This window comes from Nyctereutes procyonoides, unplaced genomic scaffold (genome assembly GCF_905146905.1).
Source record: "Nyctereutes procyonoides isolate TBG_1078 unplaced genomic scaffold, NYPRO_anot_genome, whole genome shotgun sequence".
Lineage (NCBI taxonomy): Eukaryota > Metazoa > Chordata > Mammalia > Carnivora > Canidae > Nyctereutes > Nyctereutes procyonoides.
In genome coordinates, this window is record NW_026575037.1 from 6,639,795 (window position 1) to 6,665,712 (window position 25,918).

A 25,918-nucleotide genomic window follows, 5' to 3' on the forward strand; every position below is an offset into this window, starting at 1 on the left:
CTCAAAAAAAAAAATCTTATGTCTCCCTTACTACCTCTTTTCATGACTGTATACCTGTTTTTTTTTCTGATTGCATTTCTTCTAATATTCTGATATTACAAGAACTAATAGAATAGTTCACTTCTAGGAGAAGTACATGGAAATGATGGCTCTATATAACTTAAGAGGAAAAGCTAACACTTAGAGCCTTATCTAGACCCTGAATTAGCTCTGCCATTTACCAATTCTGTCTTTTTTTAAGATTTATTTATTTGAGGGAGAGTGAGTGAGCATGTACAAGAGAGGAGGGAGGGGCAGAGGAGGAGCTTGGTGCAGGGCTTGATCTTACAATCCTGAGATCATGACCTGAGCTGAAACCAAGAGTCAAATGCTCAATCAAGAGTCACCCAGGAGCCACACCAGTTCTGTCTTTATGCTGAATGTACAAACATGATTGAGTAGAGCTTGGTCTAGGTTTCTTCTTTTTCTCCTTGTTTTTATCTCCTTTTTCCACCCATCCTTCATATGCCTCATGGCCCTTCTCTTCTTTTTTCCCTTTTTAATCCAAGTTTTTTATTGATGTAGTTTCCTACCATTTTATGGTTATTTCTACCAGCATACCATTTTATGGTTATTAGAGTTCCAGCTTCTCCACATCCTCACCAATACTTACTGTCTTTTGATGACAATATCCTAGTGGGTGGTTTTAAATTGTATTTACCTGAGGTCTAATGATATTGAATGTCTTTTCATATGCTTACTGGCTATTTGCACTTTTTTTTTTTTAAGTTTTTATTTATTCATGAGAGACACACAGATAGAGACAGAGACACAGGCAGAAGGAGAAGCTGGCTCCCCGCAAGGAGCCTGATGTGGAACTCAATCCTGGATCGTGGGATCATGCCCTGAGCCAAAGGCAGACGCTCAAATGCTGAGCCTCCGGGTGTCTCTCTCTCTCTCTCTCTCTTTTTAGAAATATCTGTTCATATCCCTTGCCCATTTTTTAATGTGGCCTTTTATTACAGAGTTGTAAGAGTTACCCAGAATAAAAAACTGGATTCTGGATACTAGACCCTTATCAGATACATGATTTGCAAATAATTTCTCCAATTTTGGGAGTTGTCTTTTCACTTTCTTGATGATATCCTCTCCAGTATAAAGTTTAAAAATGTTGATGAATCTGGGATGCCTGGATGGCTCAGTCGGTTGGGTGTCCAACTCTTGATTTCAGCACAGGTCATGACCTCTAAGTTGTGAGATCAGGCCGTGCATCGTCCTTGGTGCTGGGTGTGCAGTCTGCTTGAGATTCTCTCTCTCCCTCTCCCTTTGCCCCTCTCCTCCTTTCCATTCTCCCTCTCTAAATAAATAAATAAACAAACAAACAAATAAATAAATAAATAAAATCTTAAAAAATGTTGAATCCAATTTATTTATTTTAAATGTTTTATTTATTCATGAGAGACAGAGAGACAGAGAGAGAGAGAGAGAGAGAGAGAGAGAGAGGCAGAGACACAGGCAGAGGGAGAAGCAGGCTCCTCGCAGGGAACCTGATGTGGCACTCAATCCTGGGACTCCAGGATCATGCCCTGGGCTGAAGACAGGCGCCAAACCGCTCAGCCACCCAGGGATCCCCCAATTAATTTTTTTCTTTGGTTGCTTGTACATTAGGTGTCATGATTAAGAAATCATTGCCTAATGCAAGATAATACAGATAATTAAAAATAATTGTATTTTTTATTATGGTACAATGTACATAAAGTAAAATTTATCAGCTTAGCCATTTTTAAATCCACAGTTCAGTAGTAGTTCGTACATTGACATTGTTGTACGGTCATCATCACCATACATCTCTAAAACTCATCATCCAAACCCTGGCAATCACCATTCTAGTGTGTGTCTGTGTGATTTTGACTGTTCTGTGTTTCTTATGTAAACGGAATCGCTTGGCAAAAGTATTTGGCTTTTTGTGACTGGCTTAGTTCACTTAGCATAATGTCCTTAAGGTTCACCCATGTTAAATATATATTTCAGAATTTTCTAAGTGAAAAAGCAGAGTGAAAAGGCAACCTAAAGAATGGTAGAAAGTATTTGTAAGCTATATATCTGATAAAAAATTAATATTCACAATAGCAGAATAATAACCACATTAAAAAAATGGGTGAAGAATGTCTTCAAAGAAGATCTGCAAGTGGCCAGTGTAGTTATATATATATGACAGGTGCTCAACATCATTAATCACCATGGCACTGCAAAACAAACCACAGTGATACCACTTACACTTCTTACAACAAACCCTTACACAACGTTTTTCTTTTTTTAAAGATTTTATTTTACAGTGCAAAAGCAGGGAGAGCTGCCCCTTTTGAATCAGATAATTTTTCTCAGGACAGTTTTGAGGATTAAATGAGATAGTAGAATAAAATGGCACACAAGCACCCAATTCTCTCCCAGTGTTACTATGCTAGTATTAAAGCATGATGGTTAAGATACTACTTTTTGAGTTAGACATGCCTCATTTTGAGATCCATTTTCCTTATTTATTGGATTAAGATTAAATGAGGTTCTTGCAGCAGTTTGGCACATAAATGCTAAATATTATATAAATAATACTACCAAAAACAGGGCACCTGGGTAGCTCAGTGGTTGAGCATCTGCCTTTGGCTCAGGTTGTGATCCTGGGGTTCTGTGATCTTGTCCTGCATTGGGCTCCCGCGTGGAGCCTGCTTCTCCCTCTGCCTTTGTCTCTGCCTCTCTCTCTCTGTCTCTCATGAATAAATAAATTAAAATCTTAAAATTGGTATGAAATTTCAGTTATAAAAAATGAATATGCTATAGAGATCTGATGGACAGCATTGTGCTTACATAGTTAACAGTACTGTACTTAAAAATTTAAGAGGGTACCTCTCATGTAAATTCCTCACTGTTTTTGATTTGCATTTCCCTGATGATGAGTGATATTGAGCATCTTTTCATGGGCTACTGGCCATTTATGTATCTTATTTAGAGAAATGTCTGTTAAGTTCTTTGCCTATTTAAAAATTGTTATATTTTAAATTTCTAATTGTGGTAAGAATATACCTGACAATATTTCCCATTTTAACCATTTTTAAGTATACAGTTCAGTAGCATTAAGTGTATTCACATTGTTGTGCAACAGATCTCCAGAACCTTTTTATCTTGTAAAACTCAAACTATATCCATTAAATAACTCTTCATTTCCCTCAGTCCCTAGTAACCATTCTATGTTTTCTGTTTTTGTGAATTTGACTGTCTTTCCATTTATTTAGGTTGTCTTTAATTTCCTAAAACAGTATTTTGTAGTTTTTGGAATATAAATTTTGCATTTTTTGTTAAATTCATCCCTGAGTATATGTATTTTTTTTGATGCTATTGTAAGTGGAGTATAAGTTTTTGTTTCCTTTTTTTCCCTGAAAGTAAATGGAATTCTTTTTCTTAGTTTCATTTTCTGATTGTTGCTATTGAATAGAAATGCAGCTGGCTTTGTATATTGATATTGTATCCTGTAGCCTTGCTCAATTCATTTATTAGCTCTACTAGTTTTTTGGGTGTGTGGTTTTGCAGTATTTATTATGTATGAGATCCTGCCATCTGTAAAGAGGAGTTAGTTTTACTTCTTCATTTCCAGTGTGGCATGCTGTTTGATTTTGTTGCCTACTTGGCACTTGCTAGGATTCCAGTACAATGTTGAATTGGCAGAGTCAACAGACTTGTCCTGTTTCTGATCTTAGGGAATAAGCTTTCAGTCTTTCCATGAATTTTGATAGCTGTGGGTTTTTTTTTTTTAATCAGGTGAGGAAATTTACTACCTTTCTTCTAATTTACAAGTAGTGCTTATTCTTGACTACTTTTTGTTGTTTCGTTCACTTTTATAACTTACCAATATGCTATTACTACTACTCAGTAATACTGGTTTTATCATGTGCAGGCACTATTTTAAGTGTCTTAAAAATAATAGTTCAGCTGATATGTTTTAGTTCTATTCAGTTTCACTATTTTTGATATATACATATATATATATCTGAATATTGGGAGAACATGCCTTTTGTAACAGATTTTGAGAATCCTTTGACAAAAATATATGAAAAAAAGTTTTAAATATTTTTATTCTATAATCATTTCCCTTTGTTCAATATATGCATCTAACCATAAAACTGGCCAGTCCACAGAGCTTTAATCAACTGAGTAGGTGGAGAGCACATTTTTTTTCATTGATGTAAAAGCAAAATGTGTTTACTTTAGAAAATGCAGTAAGCAAAAATTTGTTTACGATTTTTCTTTGGGTACATTCCTAGAAATTGTTTTAGTTGAAAGGAATACATATTTCTGAGGGTTTTTTGAGTACATATTGTCAAATCGCTCTCTGGAAATAATGTATTCCTAGTAGCAGTATGTGAATGCCTCTTACTTTAAACTTTTTCCTGTCATAGATGATATGAACTTTAAAAATTTTTTTTGATGATACGAACTTTTGAATAAATTATATGCCATTTTGAGAGATGAAAAATTTCACTTGAAAAATGTTTTGTATGATGAGATATAACAATTGCCAGTGGCAAGAAATTTATAGAATATTAACTAGTACTTTTTTTTTTTAAGATTTTATTTATTCTTGACAAAAGACACAAGCAGAGACATAGGCAGAGGGAGAAACAGGCTTTTTGTGAGGAGTCTGATGTAGAACTTGATCCCAGGACCCCGGGATCGAGCTGAAGGCGGACACTCAACCACTGAGCCACCCAGGTGCTCCTTAACTAGTACTTTTAAAGTAGCTTTTAAGGTCAAAAGAGTAAGTTTGAATATCTTAGTTCATTACACGAAGATTAGTCAAAAGAAATGGCAAATACTAGGATACCTGGGTGGCTTAGTCGGTTAAACATCTGCCTTCAGCTCAGATCATGATCCTAGGGTTCTGGGATTGAGTCCTGCATCTGGCTCCCTGCTCACTGGGGAACCTGCCTCTCCCTCTCCCTCTGTCTGCTGCTTCCCCTCCTGCTTCTGCTTTCTCTCTGTATCCAAAAAAAAAAAAAAAAAAAAAAAGGAAAATACTAGCTGAGAGTTTTCTTTGACAGCTTCTTAATTAAAAAAAAAAAAAATGCTGAAAATATCCTGAAAAGGTTTCAATTTCTTTAAATATCCTGAAAAGGTTTCAAGATATTAGTAATGATTATTTTCTGAGTTGTAATGTGTCTGAGGCAAATTTGTTTGAGAAGAATTGCTAAAACTCATTTGAATGTAGTTTTGCCTGGGCATAGTAGGTATATTCATTTTTATTTTTGTGTACTTATTTTTTTTAAGATTTTATTTACTTATTTGACAGCACAAGCAGGAGGAGTGGCAGAGGGAGAGGGAGAAGCAAGTTCCTTATACTGAGTAGGAAGCCTGATACAGAGTTCCATTCCAGGACCCTGGTATCATGACCTGAGCTGAAGGCAGATGCTTAACTGATTGAGCCATCCACATGCCCCTGTTTTTTTTTTTTTTTTTTTTAAGAGTTTATTCGTATATTTGAAAGAGAGAAGTGTGCATGTTCTGGGCGGGGAGCAGAGGGAGAGGGACAAGCAGACTCCATGCTGAATGCGTAGTGGGACACAACACTGATCCCATGGCCCCGAGATCATGACCCAAGCCAAAATCAAGACTCAGATGCTCAGTGAACTGAGCCACCCACAGCACTCCAGGTATATTCATTTTTAAATAATGGGATATGAAGTATAATTTGACTATTTTGAAAGAAAGCGAGGCCAATAATAGTCTTTTGCTCCTAATGACATAGTTTTCCTGGTTTTACCTATGTTGCCAAGCCCCGGAACTGGAATAGAACTGCAAATTGTAACAACACACTGATGGGGAAAATATACAATTAACTTTGACAGTTTTTAAGATATACTGGCTAGAAGTCTGTAGAGATGAAAAGTTCAAGGAATAGCTTGCTTTTTTAAAAAATATTTTTAAGTAATCTCTACATAATTTTATAAGGCACTGTACCAAGTTTGCTAGTAGGGGGTTTGGTTGAATAAGATACTGAAACAAAACAGTCCCATGTTATAAATAACAGTTAAGTATATTAATAGTAACTAAATGGTATAAAGGACTTACTGTGGTTAGGGACAAGTCTTGCTGTAAAATGGAGGGAAATACCTCACAGAGGTAAAATTTGAGTTTAGCCTTCGTTTTTTTTTTTGTTTTCTAAGATTTTATTTATTTATTCACGAGAAGCATAGAGAGGCACAGGCAGAGGGAGAAGCAGGCTCCCTGGGATGAGCCCGATGCAAGACATGATCCCTGGACACACGACCCCAGCCAAAGGTAGATAGATGCTCAACACTGAGCCACCTAGGTTCCTTGAGTTTGGCCTTTGAAGAAAAGACTGGCAGAGGGCTTCAAGGCAGAAGAAAGGTAGGAGTTTGCAAAGGCATGGAGTTGAAGACTGAACTGTTAGGTGTTTGGTGTTTTTGTTTGCTTTTAGAAAGGATTGGTGGGGTGGGAGAGTTGGAGGGGGGGATAGTATAGATTTGTGGTTGGTTTCCATGGATATAAAGATAATTGGAAAGTCAGGAGGAAGTCAGAAAATGGAGTTTGAAGTCTTACTGTATATTTAGTTATTGATTGACTACCTACCTGTGTGCATGATTATATTTATAAGCCTGTTAGTGCTTAGATTTTCCCTTATGCAAAACCAAGGAGAGCAAATAGCACTGGGTTTGTTAAGGTATTTTATTTTCTCACTAATGATACTGTGAACTTTTCTGTCTCAGATCCTAAGAAAGCTTTGTAATTCCCTGTTCTATATTATACCAACTGAGAATTTTAATTTACATGGAATCTTGCTTTTTTTTTTTTTTTTTCCAATTAGCTATAATTGCGCCTTGGATAAACCTCATTGGCTCTATGATACTGCCATGATGCAAAACTTGCACTTTTTTTTTTTTAATATTTTATTTATTCATGAGAGAGACAGAGAGAAAGAGAGAGGCAGAGACACAGGCAGAGGGAGAAGGAGGTTCCATGCAGGGAACCTGACATGGGACTTGATCCTGGGTCTCTAGGATCATGCCCTGGGCTGAAGGCAGCGGTTTAGCCAGGCTGCCCTTGCACTTTTTTTTAAACCAGAAATTATCTCCTGATTTTTAAAATAAGATCATATGGCAGTGTAAAAGTTTAATGATAACCAGGCTAATTCTCTCATTGTGTATGACAACCCACCCACACAGTTGATAACAGGTGTGGTGATAAAAAGAAACCAAATTTAACTCTAGTTGAGTAATAGTTTCTAGATTATTTTCATTATAGAATAGAAACCTTTTATAGCTTTAAAACATTATAGACCACTTGTGTTTGGTTATGCCCATTTATTGCTTTTGTAGATTGCCCATAATATACCTTTAAGATCTCAATCTTTTGTCCCCATGCTAAATAATTTGGGACTAAACTGCAAAAAAATGGAGGGGAGGGCTATTAGAAATAAAAGGTAGTTTGATTTCATTAAAAAACATTACTGGAATATGCTTAAAATTTTATTTATTTTTTATTTTTAAAAAAGATTAAATTTAAAGTAATATGAAAAATTCAAACACTGGAGACAGTTATAAAGTAATAATTTTCTTTCCTTTAAGTAATCATTTTCTTTTTCCTGCATGTCAGGTCATATTTGGAATCTCTCCCATAATTTGCTTTTTCTAAACTTAGTAAATCTTAGATGTCTTTTTGTTCAATATATGCATGTGTAAGTTTTTAAAAAGTATCTCTGTGGGTATTTCTGTTGCACAAATGCTTGGTAATTTATTTAACTTATCCTTTATTATTGATGGGCATTTCAGTTGTATCCAGCATTTCAATATTATAAACAGTGCTGTTTTAAATAAGATTTTATTTATTTAAGAAAGAGAGAAGGAGATAAGGCATGAATGAAGGGGTAGGGGCAGAAGGAGAGAGAAAAGCAGACATCCTGCTAAGTAGGGAAGCCTGATGTGGATGGAGTTCTATCCCAGGACCCTGAGATCATTACGTGAGCTGAAAGCAGATACTGAACTGACTGAGCTACCCAGGTGCCCCTGCAGGAAGCATTCTTGAAACAATATCATTGCTTAGTTGTGTTAGTGTGCTTGTAGGATACTTAAAAGTGAAATTTCTGGATCAAAGAGGTTTTTTATTCAAAATTTAGATGTGACTAAATTTTCTTTTTAAAAATGTTATAACAGGGACACCTGCTTTTGGTTAAGCATCTGCCTTTGGCCCAGATGATCCCAGGAACTTGGGATCAGGTCGGGCTCTCTGCTTGGTGGGGAGCCTGCTTCTCCTTCTCCCTTTGCCTGCCACTCTGCCTCCTTGTGCTCTTTCACTCTCTGTCAAACAAATAAAATCTTTAAAAAATAAAATAGTAATGTTATACCAGTTCCCATGTATGTTTTCCCATACAATTACCAATAGATCTTTACCAATCTTTTTTTAAACTTTGCTAGTTTGATGAGTGACAAACACTATGTAGCATGTAGCATAAATTTATCGTAAATTATAAGTGAGGTAGAGAACTTTTTTCATGCATTTTTATTGACTTTCATGTTTTACTTAACTTTATTTTTTCTTTAAAAACTCTATTCATGGGGCACCTGGATGGCTCAGCAGTTCAGCGCCTGCCTTTAGCTCAGAGTGTGATCCTGGAGTCCTGGGATTGAGTCCTACATGGGGCTGCCTGCTTCTCTGCCTATGTCTCTGCCTTTCTCTGTGTATGTCTCATGAATAAATAAATAAAATCTTAAAAAAACCCACAAAACCCCTATTCATATCCTTTGCCCATTTTTGTTAACTACCTAGTGGCTACTGTTTTTCTTCATTCATTCATATATTCATTTATTAAGATATTTTATTTATTTGAGAGAGAGTGGATGGAGCGCATGAGTTGGTTAGGGACAGAGGCAGAGGGAGAAACAGATGCCTCTCTGAGCAGAGATCTCAATGCTAGCTGGTTTTAGGACCCTGGGGTCACAACCTGAGCTGAAGGCAGACATTTAACTGACTGAGCCACTCAGGTGCCCCATTTTTCTTCTTTTAAATAACTTACATTTTGGGATCCCTGGGTGGCGCAGCGGTTTGGCGCCTGCCTTTGGCCCAGGGCGCGATCCTGGAGACCCGGGATCGAATCCCACGTCGGGCTCCCGGTGCATGGAGCCTGCTTCTCCCTCTGCCTGTGTCTCTGCCTCTCTCTCTCTCTCTCTCTGTCTCTCTCTCTCTCTCTCTGTGACTATCATACAAAAAAAGACCTTATTTATTTATTTGCAAGAGAGAGCACACACAGGTAGAGGTGAGAGGGGCAGAAGGAGAGGGAAAAGCAGACTCCCACTAAGCCCAGGGCGTGATCCTGGAGACCCGGGATCGAGTCCCACATCGGGCTCCCGGTGCATGGAGCCTGCTTCTCCCTCTGCCATGTCTCTGCGCCTCTCTCTCTCTCTCTCTCTCTGACTATCATAAATAAATAAAAATTAAAAAAAAATAACTTACATTTTAAGGAAATCCTTTGGCTGTCATATACTATGAATATTTTTAAAACTAGCTACTTGTTTTTGGACTTTGGTTATGATGTGCCTTGCCATGTTTAGTTTTTATGTTATCAAGTATTCTTTTATTGGTTTTAGATTTCTTGTCATGCTTAGAAATCATCCAAGATTATTAAAAATGAAAACATGAATATGTACCTTATTTTAATTTTTTATATTTAAATATTTGATTCATCTGAAATTTATTTTGAATACTAAGTGAATTAGGGATCTAATTTTATAGTTTTACAAAATGGCTAGCCAATTTTTCAACATTATTAAATCACCTTTTCTGTATGAATATTTATATACTGATCTTTTTTTTTTAAGATTTTTATTTATTTGAGAGAGAAAAAGCATGAGCGAGGAGTGGGGTGGGGTGATGGGGAATGGGGTAGACAGAGAGGGAGAAGCAGACTCCATGCAGAGCAGGGAGCCTGACACAGTACTCAATCCTAGAACCCTGGGACCATGACCTTAGCCGAAGACAGATGCCTAACTGACTGAACTACACAGGTGTCCGTGATCCTCATTTCCAGTTCATATTTCATTTCTGTGTAGTTAGTACAGACATGTAATTGAGAATTTTTTGAGGTCAGTGGAGCATTAGGTGATAAGGGATAGATAGATTATACTATCTTGTCTCCCTTTTTGCTTTTAAGATCGACAAATGATTGGGGTGCCAGGGTGGCTCAGTTGGTTAAGTGTCCAACTCTTGATTTTTGGCTCAGGTTGTGATTTCAGGGTTGTGGATTGAGCCCTGTGTTGGCCAGCAGAGTCTACTTGAGATTGTCTCTGTCTACTTCTGCCCCTACCCCTCACTCAATGTCTCTTTCTCTCTCTCTCATAAATATAAGTAAATCATTAAAAAAAGACTGATACATGATTGATTCTTTCAAGGAATACTTCTAACCATAATCATCCTACTATGGACTTAAAGTGACTGTCATTTACTCTTTTAGGTTACTTATCTGTGGAGAGTAAAGTGAAGCTGAGGTGAAGATCTAAAGCATAATCAATAGATTTTTTTTAAAGAAAATAATCAGGATTTTAAAATGAGTTTGAATTTCTCTAGGCAATAAAACCTGCTAGTCAGTGCCTACGCACTAGCTAATTCTGTACTTGCCACGAAGAGACAAAGAAAGTATTTGTTAAAAGAACTGAAACTTGAAAAACTGGTGATTAAGTCACTGCTTAGAACTTAGGAACTTTAGGAATGTAGTCACTATAAGTAGGCCTAGGATTTTTGTTTTTGTTTTTTTATTTTTAGTTTAAATTCTATTTTTTGTGCTGCTTGTTGCACAAAAAGGAAGACTGGTATTAGTTTAGGCTCTGTTACTTACTGGCCATGTAATGGTGGGCCAGATGTTTCTTTGAATTTTATCTGATTTTTAAAATTAAATGATAACCGTCTTGCTTATTGGACTGGGTTATATGAATAAATGGGATGATGTATGATTAATACTTCATAAATATTGAAGTTTACAGCACATTTAATAAGAATGAAGTTTTTAGAATTTTGGAGGTCATAGTGACCTCAGAAAGTAGAGTTGTAGGAACAAATTGGGAATGAATTGCTAGTGAGAACATGAAGATAGGAAATGTGAACCACTTTTCTAGAACATTTTGTATTAAAAGGAAAAGAAGGAGATCCCTGGGTGGCTCAGTGGTTTGGCGCCTGCCTTTGGCCCAGGGCGTGATCCTGGAGTCCCAGGATCGAGTCCCGCGTCAGGCTCCCAGCATGGAGCCTGCTTCTTCCTCCTCCTGTGTCTCTGCTTCTCTCTCTTTTTCTCTCTCTCTCTGTGTCTATCATAAATAAATAAATAAATCTTAAAAAAAAAGAAAAGGAAAAGAATAGTATAGTTAGATCACAAATGGTAAGAGGTTCAATTGAAAGGGCTTTTCCAAAATTTCAATTATTTGTAATTTTGTTATCTCTGTACCATACTATTATGTAATTTCAAGAAAACTCTCGCTTTAATATTCCTCATCCCAAGCAATAAATTCTATGAAGTCACAGACTTGATATTCAGTTACATATTTTTTTAAAGTATTAAATAAATATTTAACACTTGGCAAATGTTTGTAAAGCCACAGATTTAATTTTGAGTATCACTGATATCATAATATCAGAAACAATTTTTAAAGATTAGGTTGCCCCTGAATGTGAACATGGATAATATAAATGGCTCAATGTGTTGAGAACAATTTGAACAATTTCTCTAAGGATATGGAAGGATCAAGGCAGTACTTTAAAAGGTTAATATTGAAAATGAGATGGCCTCTGCCTTCCTCTGACTTGGGAACAATGGAGAAGAGGATTGAAGATAGTAAAAATTAAGAAGGATAGAAGATGTTTAAGGATTTAGTTCCTTGGGTGCTTAGGTAGCTCAGTTGGTTAAGCATCTGCCTTCTACTTATGTCATGATCCCAAGGTCCTGGGATCAAGCAATGTATTGGGCCCCCTGGTGGGGTGGGGGTGGGGGTCTACTTCTCTACTTCTGCCTCTGCTCCCCCCCCCCCATGCTCTCTCTTGCTCACACTCTCTCTCAAATAAAAGCTTAATTAAAAAAAAAAAAAAAGGAGTGAGTACCCAAGGTGATCTACTGAAGGTTGCTTGGTAAGCCTGGGGCTTGCAGAAGGTGGAAAATGTATGGAGTTAGAGCGTGAGGATTGTTAAATTCATCAAGAGATGAAGACAAAGACTTCTTTCTTTCTTTCTTTTCTCTTCTTTCTTTCTTTCAAGATTTTATTTATTTATTCATTCATTCATTCATTTATTCATTCTTGAGAGACCAGAGGGGTGGGGGTGGGATGGGGCAGAGACACAGGCAAGGGAGAAGCAGGCTCCATGCAGGGAGCTCAACATGGGACTTGATCCCAGGTCTCCAAGATTATGCCCTGGCCTGAAGGCGGCACTAAACCGCTGAGCCACCCAGGCTACCCAAGATTTCATTTTTTATTGCAGGACTGGTTAAGGCTTGACAGTAGCAGTTTAGGTTGGGCCCATTTTCTTAATTATTTCTGTGGTACACAACGGTTTGAAATCAGAGCAAGCAAAATAGCAGGCAGGATCTGGGATTGGGCTGTGATATGGTGGGTCCAGGAAATTGGTTGTAGTGATACAATGACAAGGGGTTAATAACTCTAGGCTGGGTAAGAAAACTGGTAAGGCAAACAAAATGAAAAGCAAAACAGTTTTCATCCGAAGAAGAGAAACTGTTACCCTATGTTTCTCTTTAGAGCAATGAAACTTTAATGAGAAATTATCCAGCGGACTCTTTATGTCTCTGGCTATCATTAGATTACAGGTTATGCTGGCTATTTTCCTTTTGTTCCTCTACTCTTTTACCCTGTTTTGTGCTCTAGGAGGCTGACATTTTATTTTATTTTATTTTATTTTATTATTTTATTTTATTTTTATATTTATCTATTATGGTGAAAAAATTTATATATATTTTTATTTTATTTTATTTTTAATTATTTTTTTTTTTTAGTTTTTATTTATTTATGATAGTCACAGAGAGGGGGGGGGCAGAGACACAGGCAGAGGGAGAAGCAGGCTCCATGCACTGGGAGCCCGATGTGGGATTCGATCCCGGGTCTCCAGGATCGCGCCCTGGGCCAAAGGCAGGCGCCAAACCGCTGCACCACCCAGGGATTCCTATATTTAGATTTATAGCCGGCTGGACTCAGTTTAGATGATCCCAATTTTGTTGGCAACATCCAAAGCACCATAATCAGGAGCCAGTCGAACATACGCTTTCTTCTCTCCATCAGGCCTAATCAAGGTGTTGATCTTGACCACGTCAATGTCAGAGCTTCTTCACAGCCTGTTTGATGTCGTGCTTATTGGCCTTGACATCCACAGTGAACACAAGTGTGTTGTCTTCTATTTTCTTCCAGTAGTCAGGGGGAACTTGATGATGGCATAGTGATCAAGCCTGGGGAAGAGGCAAAATGGTGTCACCTGGCTTGTTTCTCCTGGGGGCGCTCTTTTGAGGATATTTGGGGGCTGCCTTCGGAGACGCAGGGTCTTGGGTCGTCGGAATGTAGGTGACATACAAATCTTTGTGTGTGTGTGTGTGTGTGTGTGTGTGTGTGTGTGTGTGACTGCATGCCTTTCCGCATCGCTTTCTTAGCTTTCAAAGCTTTTGCTTTGGCTTCAGCTTTGAGAGGGGCAGGGGCTTCCTTCTTCGCCTTTGGCGCCATCTTCGTGAAAGGCAAGGAGGCTGACTTTAATGGACTGTATCAGTAAGGTTATTCTGGGGGTGAGGAGGGACGGTGGGGGGGAGGGGGCTGGCAGAGAGAGTAAGGTGAGTGTATTTATAGGGTTGGTTTCTTCTGTGCTAAGTGATCATCACTCCTGTCTCCTACAGTTCTCCAAGGCATTGTCTTTGGGTTTCTCCAATCATTTCCCTCCCTTGCCCTTTGAGGCATAAAGATGGGAATGGCTTTCCTGGTACTTGTTATTAGCCCTAGAATTCTACACCATCTTTTGTTGCTTTTCTTAAACTCTGCCCACACTTATAGAAAAGAGGCCTCTTTAAACTCTTCTCGGTAAACTAGCTCTACTGTGTCATCTTTATGCTGCCTTTACTCTGGGAGATTCTCATGCCCATTTTTTTTTAAAAGATTTTATTTATTTATTCATGATAGACACACACACACACACAGAGAGAGAGAGAGAGAGAGAGAGAGAGAGAGAGGCAGACGCAGACACAGACGGAGGGAGAAGCAGGCTCCCAGCAAGGAACCCAATGTGGGACTTGATCCCAGGACTCCGGGATCACGCCCTGAGCCAAAGGTAGATGCTCCACCACTGAGCCACCCACTCACGCCCATTCTTTTTTTTTTTTTTTTAAGATTTTATTTATTTATTAATGAGGGATAGAGCTAGAGACACAGGCAGAGAGAGAGAAGCAGGCTCCATGCACGGAGCCCGAAGTGGGACTCAATCCTGGGTCTCCAGGATCACGCCCTAGGCCGAAGGCAGGCGCCAAACTGATGAGTCACCCAGGCATCCCCCCCCCCTTTTTTTTTTTAAAGCCACTCATGCCCATTCTTAAATGACTTTCTGGCAAGGGGAATGAAACACAGGCCCTTATTGGGGAAGCAGCCAACAACGTTCACCATTATTATGTTAGCATATTCAAAGTCCTGTACATACCATTTTGTCCATTTTGTCAGCCAAATTTACAGTAAATTAGCCATCTAGAACAGGAGTTGGCAACCACAGCCATGTTCTTTTTTTTTTTAAAGATTGATTGATTGAGGGATCCCTGGGTGGCACAGCGGTTTGGCGCCTGCCTTTGGCCCAGGGCGCGATCCTGGAGACCCGGGATCGAATCCCACGTCGGGCTCCCGGTGTATGGAGCCTGCTTCTCCCTCTGCCTGTGTCTCTGCCTCTCTCTCTCTCACTGTGTGCCTATCATAAATTAAAAAAAATTGATTGATTGATTTATGATAGAGAGAGAGAGAGAGAGAGAGAGAGAGAGAGAGAGGCAGAGACACAGGAGGAGGGAGAAGCAGGCTCCATGCCAGGAGCCTGACGTGGGACTCGCCTCGGGCCAAAGGCAGGCGCCAAACCGCTGAGCCACCCAGGGATCCCCGCCATGTTCATTCTTTTGTTTGTAGTGAGTGGACCATATGGACCGCATAGCCTGAAATACTTGCTGTTTGGCCCATTATAGGTAAAATTTGCTGACCCCTGATTTTAGAACTACACCATTCAGTATGGGAGCCAGTGGACCTGTTACACTTCAGTAGGTCCAGTTAAGCACTTGAAGTGTGGCTAGTTTGAAATGATATAACACTGTAATTATATAATACATATCACATTTCAAGGACTCACTTGTATCTGTTTTATTTATTTGAGAGAGAAAGAGGGAGAGAGAGTATGTGTGTACCAGAGAGAGTGGGAAGGGGCAGAGGGAGAAGGAGAGAATGCCAAGCAGGCTTAGTGCTCAGCTCAGTGCTCGATCTCATGACCCTGAGATCATGATCTGAACTGAATCAAGAGTTGGATACTTAGCCTGCTGAGCTAGCCAGGCGCTCCTCTTTTTACTTTTTTTTTTTTAAGATTTTACTTATTTATTCATGAGAGATGCACAGAGAGGCAGAGACCTAGGTAGAGGGAGAAGTGGGCTCCCTGCAAGGAGCCCGATGCAGGGCTTGATCCCAGCACTCCGGGATCATGACCTGAGCCGAAGGCAGATACTCAACTACTGAGCCACCCAGGTGCCTCTCTTTTTATTTTTTAATGTGGCTCCTAGAAACTTGAAAATTACACATGTAGTTCACATTATATTACTCTGGGACAGCACTGACCTGGAAAGTGGTCACTTAGCGACTAGATAAAAGCTAACCTTAGGCAAAAGCCTATTAAAATCAGTTTTGTAAAGCAAAGGAAGCATGGCACCTAGAGAGACATTTGACTCCGGTTCAAGTCAAGTCCCAGAAAACCCAAGTTTTTACAAGTCTTTGTGCTCTTTCCTCTGCCTGAAATAATCTTTCTAGCACCTGTTCACCATGATTTTCCTTTATTCTCTGGGACTCATCTCAAATATTGACTTCCTCTCTAAAAGCTCCATCCACCCCACAGTCCTCTATTTGTTGTAATGATCTATGTTTGCACATTTCTCCTGAGATCCTAAAGAAGGGTTTGGAATATATGTGTACTACCCTCTATATATTGAGTACTCAGTGGGTTTTTATTTAATGAGTTAAATGTATAATTGAATGAATAAATGAGTTATGAACTTAATGAGCTTGGTTATTTATCTTTCCCTTCTGGGTAACATTGGCAGTAGGTTTGGCAGAGTAGTATAAATATGGGATTGTTCCAGGAAGCAGATTTGGTGCAAAGCCGTGAAGGGGCAGCCCAATTTGAAAGGCGCAATCTTTGGAGTTGTTTAGTATAGTCCTGATTGTTCTCATTTCAGTTTTACTGAAAGGTTTTGCTATGATAGCACAGTATAATAAATAATCACTTTCATTCCACATACAAATTAGGTAAGATAGTTTTTTTTAAACATTTATAATTTTTTAAAGTTTTATTTATTTATTCGAGAGAGGCAGAGACACAGGCAGAGGGAGAAGGCAGGCTCCACTCAGGGAGCCTGATGCGGGACTCGATCCCAGGTCTCCAGGATCACGCCCTGGGCTGAAGGTGGTGCTAAACTGCTGAGCTACTCGGCTGCCCCAGATACAGTTTTTTTTAAAGGTGGCACAACATGTAATAATTTTAGAAAGCTTTTCATCAAAACTAGTTAAAACAGGGTGATTGGGTGGCTCAGTCAGGTTAAGCCTCTGAGTCTTGATTTTGGCTCAGGTCATGATCTCAGGGTCATGAGATCGAGCCTGATTCTACCTCCATGCTCAGCAGAAGTCTGATTGGGATTTTCTCTCTCTCCCTCTGCTCCTGCCCACCCCACCCCACCTCATGCACACATGCTCTCTCTCCCTCTCTCAAATCTTTAAAAACCTATTAAATTGAGATTTTTGATACTTCAAGGAATAATTTTTTTTTAAAGATTTTTATTTATTCCGAGAGATACAAAGAGGAGACAGGCAGAGGGAGAAGCAGGCTCCATACAGGGAGCTCGATGTGGGACTTGATTCTGGAACTCCAGGATCACATCCTGAGCCAAAAGCAGATGCTTAACTGCTGAGCCACCCAGGCGTCCCAAATTTTAAATATTCCAATTAAATATAGTAGACTTTAGACGAGTTAGGTAATGTTGACAAAGGTAAATGATGCATGCCTGGTTTGTTGGGAGATCAGAGGGCTAGGAGAAAACAAACTGTAGAGTAGCTTTATTTTAATGGGTTTATCCTTGGGTCTACTAATTAAATATTATCAGTGATATTAGTACACCTAGGCAGATCTTTCAGAAATTGCATGACTCTCAGTCCTGGCTTATCACTGTTTCAGGGTCAACATTTTAGAAACTTAGAAACCTTGAGTTAACTTATGTAATTGGATGTCTGTTCTTTAAATAATTGGATGTTAGCTTTTAGGGCATTATTCTTTTGGCTTTTATGACATTTAATTTTTTAATTTTCAGGTAGTAAGAAAGTAAGTTTTCCTTTGAATATTGTATGAAATTAATTTTAAGGTAAAGGAAAATGAATTGGCTTTTTATTTTTATTTTTTTTATTTTTATTTTTTTTTAATTTATGATTGTCACACAGCGAGAGAGAGAGGCAGAGACACAGACAGAGGGAGAAGCAGGCTCCATACACCGGGAGCCCGACGTGGGATTCGATCCCGGGTCTCCAGGATCGCGCCCTGGGCCAAAGGCAGGCGCCAAACCGCTGCGCCACCCAGGGATCCCATGAATTGGCTTTTTAATATATTTTTCTTCCACTATATATATATAGCTTTGTAGTACTACTTTAAAAAATTTTTTTTGTAACAGTGGTTATGTTATTTATGTTATTTATGAGTAGATTCCTTTTGGAAGTGAAGCACAAGTAGCGAGAATTAATCTTTTACAATCCTTCTTTTCCCATCTCCCCCATGATAATTGAATTAGTTGAAAGGAAGAAGCTTCAGTATTCATTTATTTATGAAATAAATAGCTTATATATGAAACCATGGTCTGATTGTAGATTAACAGTACTAAAAACACGTGTTCTTACAGCTTATAGAAATAGCAAATTAATATTTCTCTTATTCTCATATTTCTTACCAGTTTGTGAATATCTTAGAAATATATTCTACTCATCCTCACTACCATTTGTTTTGGTTTTATGACATCTTATGTGGATTTATTGCATTTCTCTCATACGTGGTCCTTCTCATCCTGCCGAATGGGCTTTCCAATATCAAATCAGTTATTTTCTTGCTTAAAATTCTTAGTTTCCTCAGAGCCCTTGTTATAATACACACATGCTTTTTATGATGTGACCTTTAACCTCCTTCCCAGTTGTAAACTCTACCACTATCAACAATTGAAGATACTATTCCACTCTGCTGACTTCTGTTTAGTAAGTCAGACACCACCATAATTCACTTCTCTTGTAGGTGATATTTGTTTTCTGGCTACTTATAAAAGGTGTGTCTTTTAAAAATAAACCTGTGTGGGCAGCCCGGGTGGCTCAGGGGTTTAGCACCTGCCTTCAGCCCAGGGCATGATCCTGGAGACCCGGGATCAAGTCCCACATCAGGCTTCCTGCATGGAGCCTGCTTCTCCCTCTGCCTGTGTCTCTGACTCTTTCTCTCTCTCTCTCTGTGTCTCTCTTGAATAAATAAATAAGAAAGTAAAATCTTAAAAAAAAAAACAAACCAATAAACCTGTGTATTATAGTTTCACTATGACCTATCTAAGTGTAGGTTTTTTATTGGATGCCTGGGTGGCTCATTCGGTTGAGCGTCTGCCTTTGGCTCAGGTCATGATCTCAGGGTCCTGGGATCAAGTCCCACATCGGGCTCCCTGCTCAGTGGGGAGTCTGCTTCTCCCTCTTCCTCTGCCCCTCCTCCTCCCTGTTCATGCTCGCTCTCAAGTAAATAAATAAAAATCTACACTTAAAGATTTTTATTTATTTTGTTTGGCCTTAACTTTATTTGAGGATTGGCATCTTTCAGCAATTGTGGAAACTTCTCAGCCATTACCACTTATTTTTATCTTTCATTATAGGATGCATTTTTTTTAAGATTTTATTTGTTTATTCATGAGAGACACAGAGGAGAGAGAGAGAGAGAGAGAGAGAGAGAGAGAGAGAGAGAGAGAGAGATAGGCAGAGACACAGGCAGAGGGAGATGCAGACTTCATGCAGGGAGCCTGATGTGGGACTTGATCCTGGGTCTCCAGGATCATGCCCTGGGCAGAAGGTGGCGCTAAACTGCTGGGCCACCGGGGCTGCCCATAGGATGCATTTTGGACCTTTTCATTTTCCATGCTTAATTTTCCAAGTGCAGTACTGTGAAAGGATGAAAATAGTCTAAAGATCCAATGGGAGATTAAATAAATTATATTTCAGCCATAAAAACAATAGTAAACCAATAAAAATGATGTAGAGGAGTATGTAATGACATAGAAAGATATTCACAATATATTAAGTGAAAAAAGTGAGTTCCAAAACTATGAGTCCATTTTTATAGTATGTACATTTATAATATGTGTATTTGCCAAAGTAAAAGGACAAATTATATTTACCAAAATATTAGTTACTTGGTACCATAGGATAATAAGTGGTTCTGTTAGAGCTCTTTTTAGGGAGGGCATTGGGATATTAATTTTCTGAATGAAGATTACTTTTAGAATAGGGAGAGAGAGTTATTAAATTTAAGTTAGCCCAAATAATCCCCCAGAGTTCATTCTGGTGTTAAAAAACAAAAATTCAGCAGCATGAGGGCACCTGGATGGTTCAGTCAGTTAAGCAACCAACTGTTGGTTTAGCTCAGATTATGATGTCAGGGTCTTTGAGCCCTGTGTTAGGCTCTAAGCTGAACTGCTTAAAGTGGAGTCTGCTTGGGACTCTGTCCCTCTGCCCTTGCCCACTACTTGCACTGTTTCTCGACAATATATAAATCTTTAACAGATTCTGCTGGGAGAACTTGAAGATTTAATTGGCTTTGATTCATCCCATCTAGCAAGTAGAGGGGAGCTCAGAGTAGCTGTACAGGATGGAATGATTTTATAGGCAGAAACAGGGTAGAACAGTTCACAAAGAAAAGAAAGGATAGTTTCAGGCAAGACCACCTTCCCTTAAGTGAAAGGTCTTTTTAGGCTGGATTCTTATTTTCCTTAGGTGAGAGGAGTGGTGATAGAGAGGACTATGTGACAGGTAACCTCATTGACGCTGACCGGAAAATTCCTGATTGGTTAAAACTACATTTCTGGAAGTGGTAGCAACTTTAATTAGGGTAGGTTCCTTGTTTTGGTGACGTGTCCTATATGCAACTCCATTTTGGGCCTGTGGTTTTCTTTCTAAAGCACTGGCAAAGTTGAGTGCCCTTCACTCTCCCTTGTAAGTATAATATTCTGTAGCAATTGTTAATACTGAAACAAAAATACTTAAGCAAATTTTGCCAAGAAGAATAGATGAGAAACAAATTCTCTTTTAAAAAATACTACTAAAATGATAAGTTACGTTATAGTTTCTTACAAAGACCTCAAACTAGAAGTTGTAGTCTTCTGTTCGATGTGTTTCAGCCCCCAGCTCTATTCATTTATTTGTGTGGAGGGTCTACACATGATGATGTCTGATGGGTTCCCATAGTATAATAGATAACTTGACATTTCAATTAAAAAGATAAAATAACATTTGCTATTAGATTATAAAATTCCTTTTCTGGAAAAAGATACTGTAATATTTGAAGATATGCTTTGAAAAAAAAAGAAAATGAGAAAAATATAAAATGAAATATACCATTTCAAGATCAGTAAGTCTATATTGGACTTGAATGAATTCCAGTAGAACTCTAACTCAAAAATCTAACCTTATCAAAAAGTTCAATAAAAATTATTTTAGCAAGTAAAATGAGCAGTGTATGCAACTGTTAATGGGCATCAAATTAAATAGAATGGACATTAGCTTTTGCATTACTATTTGTACAATTACGTTAAAAGTATTGATTTAAGCTACGAATGTTTTGCTAAAGAAAATTTTTTAAAAAAGGTTTTTTTTTTTTGTTTAAAGAATTTTGTTTTCTTCAGATAGAAAGGATACGAGTTAGAAATTTTATCAGAAGAACTTTAAAAACTTTTGATAGGTAAAACCAAAAGCTAAAACCCAGCTAGGCTCTTATGCAAAATATTATGTGTGAAGACAAATTCATGAATGAAGGCAAATTTCATTCAAAGTGAACTCTCCCCAGGATGCCTGTGTGGCTCAGTGGTTGAGCATCTGGCTTTGGCTCAGTTCTTGATCCCGGAATCCTGGGATTGAGTCCCACATTGGGCTTCTTGCATGGAGCCTGCTTCTCCCTCTGTGTCTCTGCCTCTCTCTCTCTCTCTCTCTCTCTCTCTCTCTCTGGCTCTCATGAATAAATAAATAATATCTTTAAAAAAAAAAAGACTCTTCCCATATTTTACTAAAAGGGCAGACTGCTTAAATTACAATAGTACTGATTCAGTACAAAAATAAGGAACTGTCTGCAAATCTGTGACAGTAATAAATCAAAATACCCAATGTATATGGGAGTCATACAGAGCAACAAATTCTAATTAAAAACAAATATTTTAGTACCTTGCAAATCAAATTTTCTTTAAAATCATGAAAAAGATGCTCCTATTAGTTAATAACTGACTCCAAACCTCAGGTGGTTAAATGTTAGGGAGCTACGTTAATGTGACTTAATACACAGAAAGGAATATTTCAGAATAAGGAAATTAGAATAAAATGAATTTTTGAATATTTTCATCACCCCCCCCAAAAAAAAAAAACCAAAAGCGAAAGCAACTCTGTACCCATTAGCAGTTTTTCCACATTCCTCACACTCCTACCCCTGATCCCTGGGCAACCACCAGCCTTCTGTCTCTGTAGAGTTGTCTATTCTATTTCATGTACATGGAATCCTACAAATATGTAGTCCTTTGTGGCGTTCATTTAACTGTTTTCAAGTTTCATCCATATTAAAGCATGCCTCAGTGTTTCTCTCTTGTTATTGCTAGATAATAATTTATTATATGGATCAGCCACGTTCTATTAATCTATCAGTTAATGGATATTGGAGTCGTTTTCACTGTCTGTTATTGTGAATATTGCAGCTATAAACATTCATATGCAGGTTTTTGGCTGGACATGTTTCATTTCCCTTGTGTGTATATATCTAGGACTGGGATTTCTTGGTCATGTGGTAGCTCTGTTAAACCTTTTGAGGACCTTGCTGACTTTTTTTTCAGAGCATCATTTTACATTCCCACTAGCAGTGTAGGAGGGTTTTAATTTCTTCATGTCCTGGCCAACATTTTTTTTTTTTTACTCCCTCCTCCTCCCCTGAAACAAACAAACAAACAAAACCTCTTGTTTTATTCTTACCAAGCGGATACTGTTCTTCTAAATATTGTTGTTACAGGTGTTTATAAATACTTCTGTAATTGTATTGCAGAAGAGCTATCACATCCAGTCCCTGAAATAACTCTTCTCAAATTTTCCTGCATGTATGACTCTTAACCCCCACCCCCAGCTTTATTGAAATCAAATTGACACTTTAATATTGTATAGGTTTATGGTGTACAGTGGCCAACACTTGTTATTTTTGATTATAGGTCTAGTGGATGCAAAGTGCTGTTTCATCATGGTTATGATTTGTATTTCCCTGGTGGCCAGTGATGTGGAGCATTTTTCCATGTGGTATTGGCTATTTGTATATATTTTGGGGAGCATCGTCTGTTCAGATACTTTGCCTATGTTTAAATTGGATTACTTGTCTTTTTATTGAGTTATAAGGGTTCTTTATATATTTTAGAGTTCTTTATATATATAATTCTCTGATCAGATTTGCAAATTTTTTTTTCCTTTGGGTCGTCTTTTTACTTCCTCATGTTATCCTTTGCAGCAAAAATGTTTCAAAATAAATTTTGATGAAGTCCAGTATATTCAATTTTTCTGTTGCTTGTGTATTTTTGTAGTCACAGTTACAAGATTCATTTAGAGAATCTAATTTCTCATATGGTCAGAATTGGATCTTATAGCATCATATGGTTAATAAAATTGTGATTACCATGTGTACATAAATTTTTGTTTTCCTCTTAACATTTTCATGTTTAAATTTCCTTCTGTTGATACTACCCATGCTTCATTTTTTAAGAGTTGTGTTATTTTGTGATTGTACTATTTACATAGTCATCCTCTTTTGCTTACTTTTCAACTTCATGATTTAAATAGTGCTAGTTAGTAGTTAAATCCATCAATTGAAGGTTACCTTTTTTTCTTTCCTTAGGTAGGATTGACATAAAACAGTTGATGGCAAAGAAGATACAGTTGACAGCAGAGGCAGAGGTAAGTGGCTTCCTGTCCTAGAAACAAAACTATAGAGTTAGGGTAAGGAGCTTTGTTTAGTAAAAATGTTAATGCTCAATTGCTTAAAGAATAATTTACCTTTCTTATTTATTTATTTTAAAGATTTATTTATTTATTTATGAGACACACACAGAGGAGACACAGGCAGAGTGAGAAGCAGGCTCCATGCAGGGAGCGCAATGCCGAACTCGATCCCAGGACTCCAGGATCACTCCCTGGGCCAAAGGCAGCCTCTCAACTGCTGAGCCACGCAGGTGTCCTGTCATCCTACATTTAAAACCAGATCGCTTTTTTTCTCTCCCTTTCCATCGACTACACTCATTTTCTGACTTTTGCCAGCAGAACTTGATTTTGGTGAACTGTGATATGGTTGAATGTGTCTGTATGAATATCTGTGCAAGTGCTTTTATGAAAGGATCTATCACCTATCATGGTTTATAGTGAATAATAGTAAATAATAGGTCTGCAGTAAATCTAGAATTAGATTCCTGTTGTTAGGGAGTGCATGACTTGAGCAGAAGTATGGAGGTAGAAAACTTAGACTGTCTTGGAAATGCTATTTTATTGGCATCTGTGTGTCTGTTGGGGCATGACAGAAAGAAACATATAGTTGGAAAACGGACTAGATTGTAAAGCATTTTTTTCTCTACCTTCATGCCCTGTTCACAAAGCTCTTTTTACTTGAAACCTTCTCTAACTTCCTGTTTCACCAGTCAAAATACTGTATATCCTTCCAATTCTGGCTAAAATGTGACTGCTTCTGTAGTTTGCTAAATAGTAGCTTGAAGTGATGTCTTTATACTTCTAAGAACTTAGGGTATACTCTTAGTATATACTCTGTATTTATTACACAGTGTTTTGTTATGAATGAATCATGAAAATTCTTTTGGTGAACTTATAGGTGATTCGACTTAGGAATGTTCTAATTGACAATTTGATATCAAATGAGTTTGAACATCTTCGCATTATTTATTACGTCGAACGTTTTTGAGGGAGATACACCAGGAATGCTATTTTGATAGCAAAGTTGAAGATAATATGTAGAGTTTAGATACGAGACAAAATAGGAAGCTGTTGTAATTGCTTAATATTCTAGACTGGCTAACCAGGCAGGGAGGAGAAGGGAACTAACTACATTTAGAAGTCCTTTTATGGGCTAGGTCTTGTTCTAGGTGCTTTGTATACATATATATATATACACACACATACATATGTGTATGTATGTGTGTATATATATATGCATGTATATATTTTAAGATTTATTTATTTAAGAGAGCGAGTTAGAGTGAGCATGAGAAGGGGGAGGGTCAGGATCCTTTGGTGGCTCAGCGGTTTAGCGCCTGCCTTTGGCCCAGGGCGTGATCCTGGGGTCCTGGGATCGAGTCCCGCATCGGGCTCCCTGCGTGGAGCCTACTTCTCCCTCTGCCTATGTCTCTGCCTCTCTGTGCCCCTCTCATGAATAAATGGAATCTTAAAAAAAAAGGGGGGGGGAGGGTCAGAGAGAGAAGCAGACTCCCCACTGAGCAGGGAGTCTGACATGGGCTTGATCCCAGGACCCTGGGATCATGATCTGAGCTGCAGGCAGATGCCTAACCGACTAAGCCATCCAGGTGCCCCTACATACATAATTTTATTAAATTCTCCCATTTACAAGAGCAATCTCTAAGTGGTTACATTTCATTGTTGTTTTTTATGGGTTATTTACTAATGTGAACAACTATTGAGGTTGACAGGTATGTGAATATTGTTCAGAGCCATGAAATTTACTTGTTCTTGTTTTTTAGAGAAGGGGAGGGGCAGAGGGAGAATGTGAGAGACGATCTTAAGTAAGCTCTGTGCAGATGTGGAGTCCAAGGCAGGGCTCAATCTTAAGACCCTGATGGGATGATGACTTGAGCAGAAATCAAGAGTTGGATGCTTAACCTGACAGAGCCACCTAGCTTCTCCTAGAAATAATTTTTAAAACAAATGAAAATCAAAACTCTTTCTAGTCATTTGTAATTTGAAGTCATGCTCTGACCCAGTTCACTCAACTACATTGGACCATCTTCCCCTAATCTTAAAGGTGCGAACATGGGACTAGCTATCCCCAGGGTTCCCTTCAACTCTTAATAGTCGGTGTCATTGTGTAGCTAACCAAAACTTTGCTCCTGATTCACTGTATTCCTGGTATAAAGGAAATGGGCAACTCTTTCAGCTCCACAAAATTGGAGTTGTCAGGTAAAATATGTTTAGTTAAATTTGAATTTCAGATACATAGCTTTTTAGTCATTATGCAAAATATTCAAGATAGAATTAGACTAAAAAAAGTCGTTTATCAAATTCACATTTAACTAGGTGTCCTACATACATATTTGCTAAACTGGCAACCAACAAAGAACTCTCTGAAGGTTAAGATGTATAGATAGAAGAGC

The 25,918-nt window shown here is 38.2% G+C and overlaps 1 protein-coding gene across 2 annotated transcripts in view; it reads left to right on the forward strand.

Annotated features, from left to right (window-relative positions):
• The window catches only part of SOAT1 (sterol O-acyltransferase 1), a 76,354-nt gene that overhangs the window by 17,145 nt on the left and 33,291 nt on the right, over positions 1–25,918 (forward strand). Inside the window, exons 1-2 of one of the 2 annotated variants that reach the window (XM_055319193.1) lie at positions 22,774–22,835; positions 23,425–23,483. In XM_055319193.1, the coding sequence (XP_055175168.1) occupies positions 22,814–22,835; positions 23,425–23,483 (81 nt within the window). In that variant the 5' untranslated portion in view covers positions 22,774–22,813. Of the gene's footprint in view, positions 1–22,773; positions 22,836–23,424; positions 23,484–25,918 lie in introns of those variants that run through there. The other variant, XM_055319192.1, reaches the window with a different exon arrangement.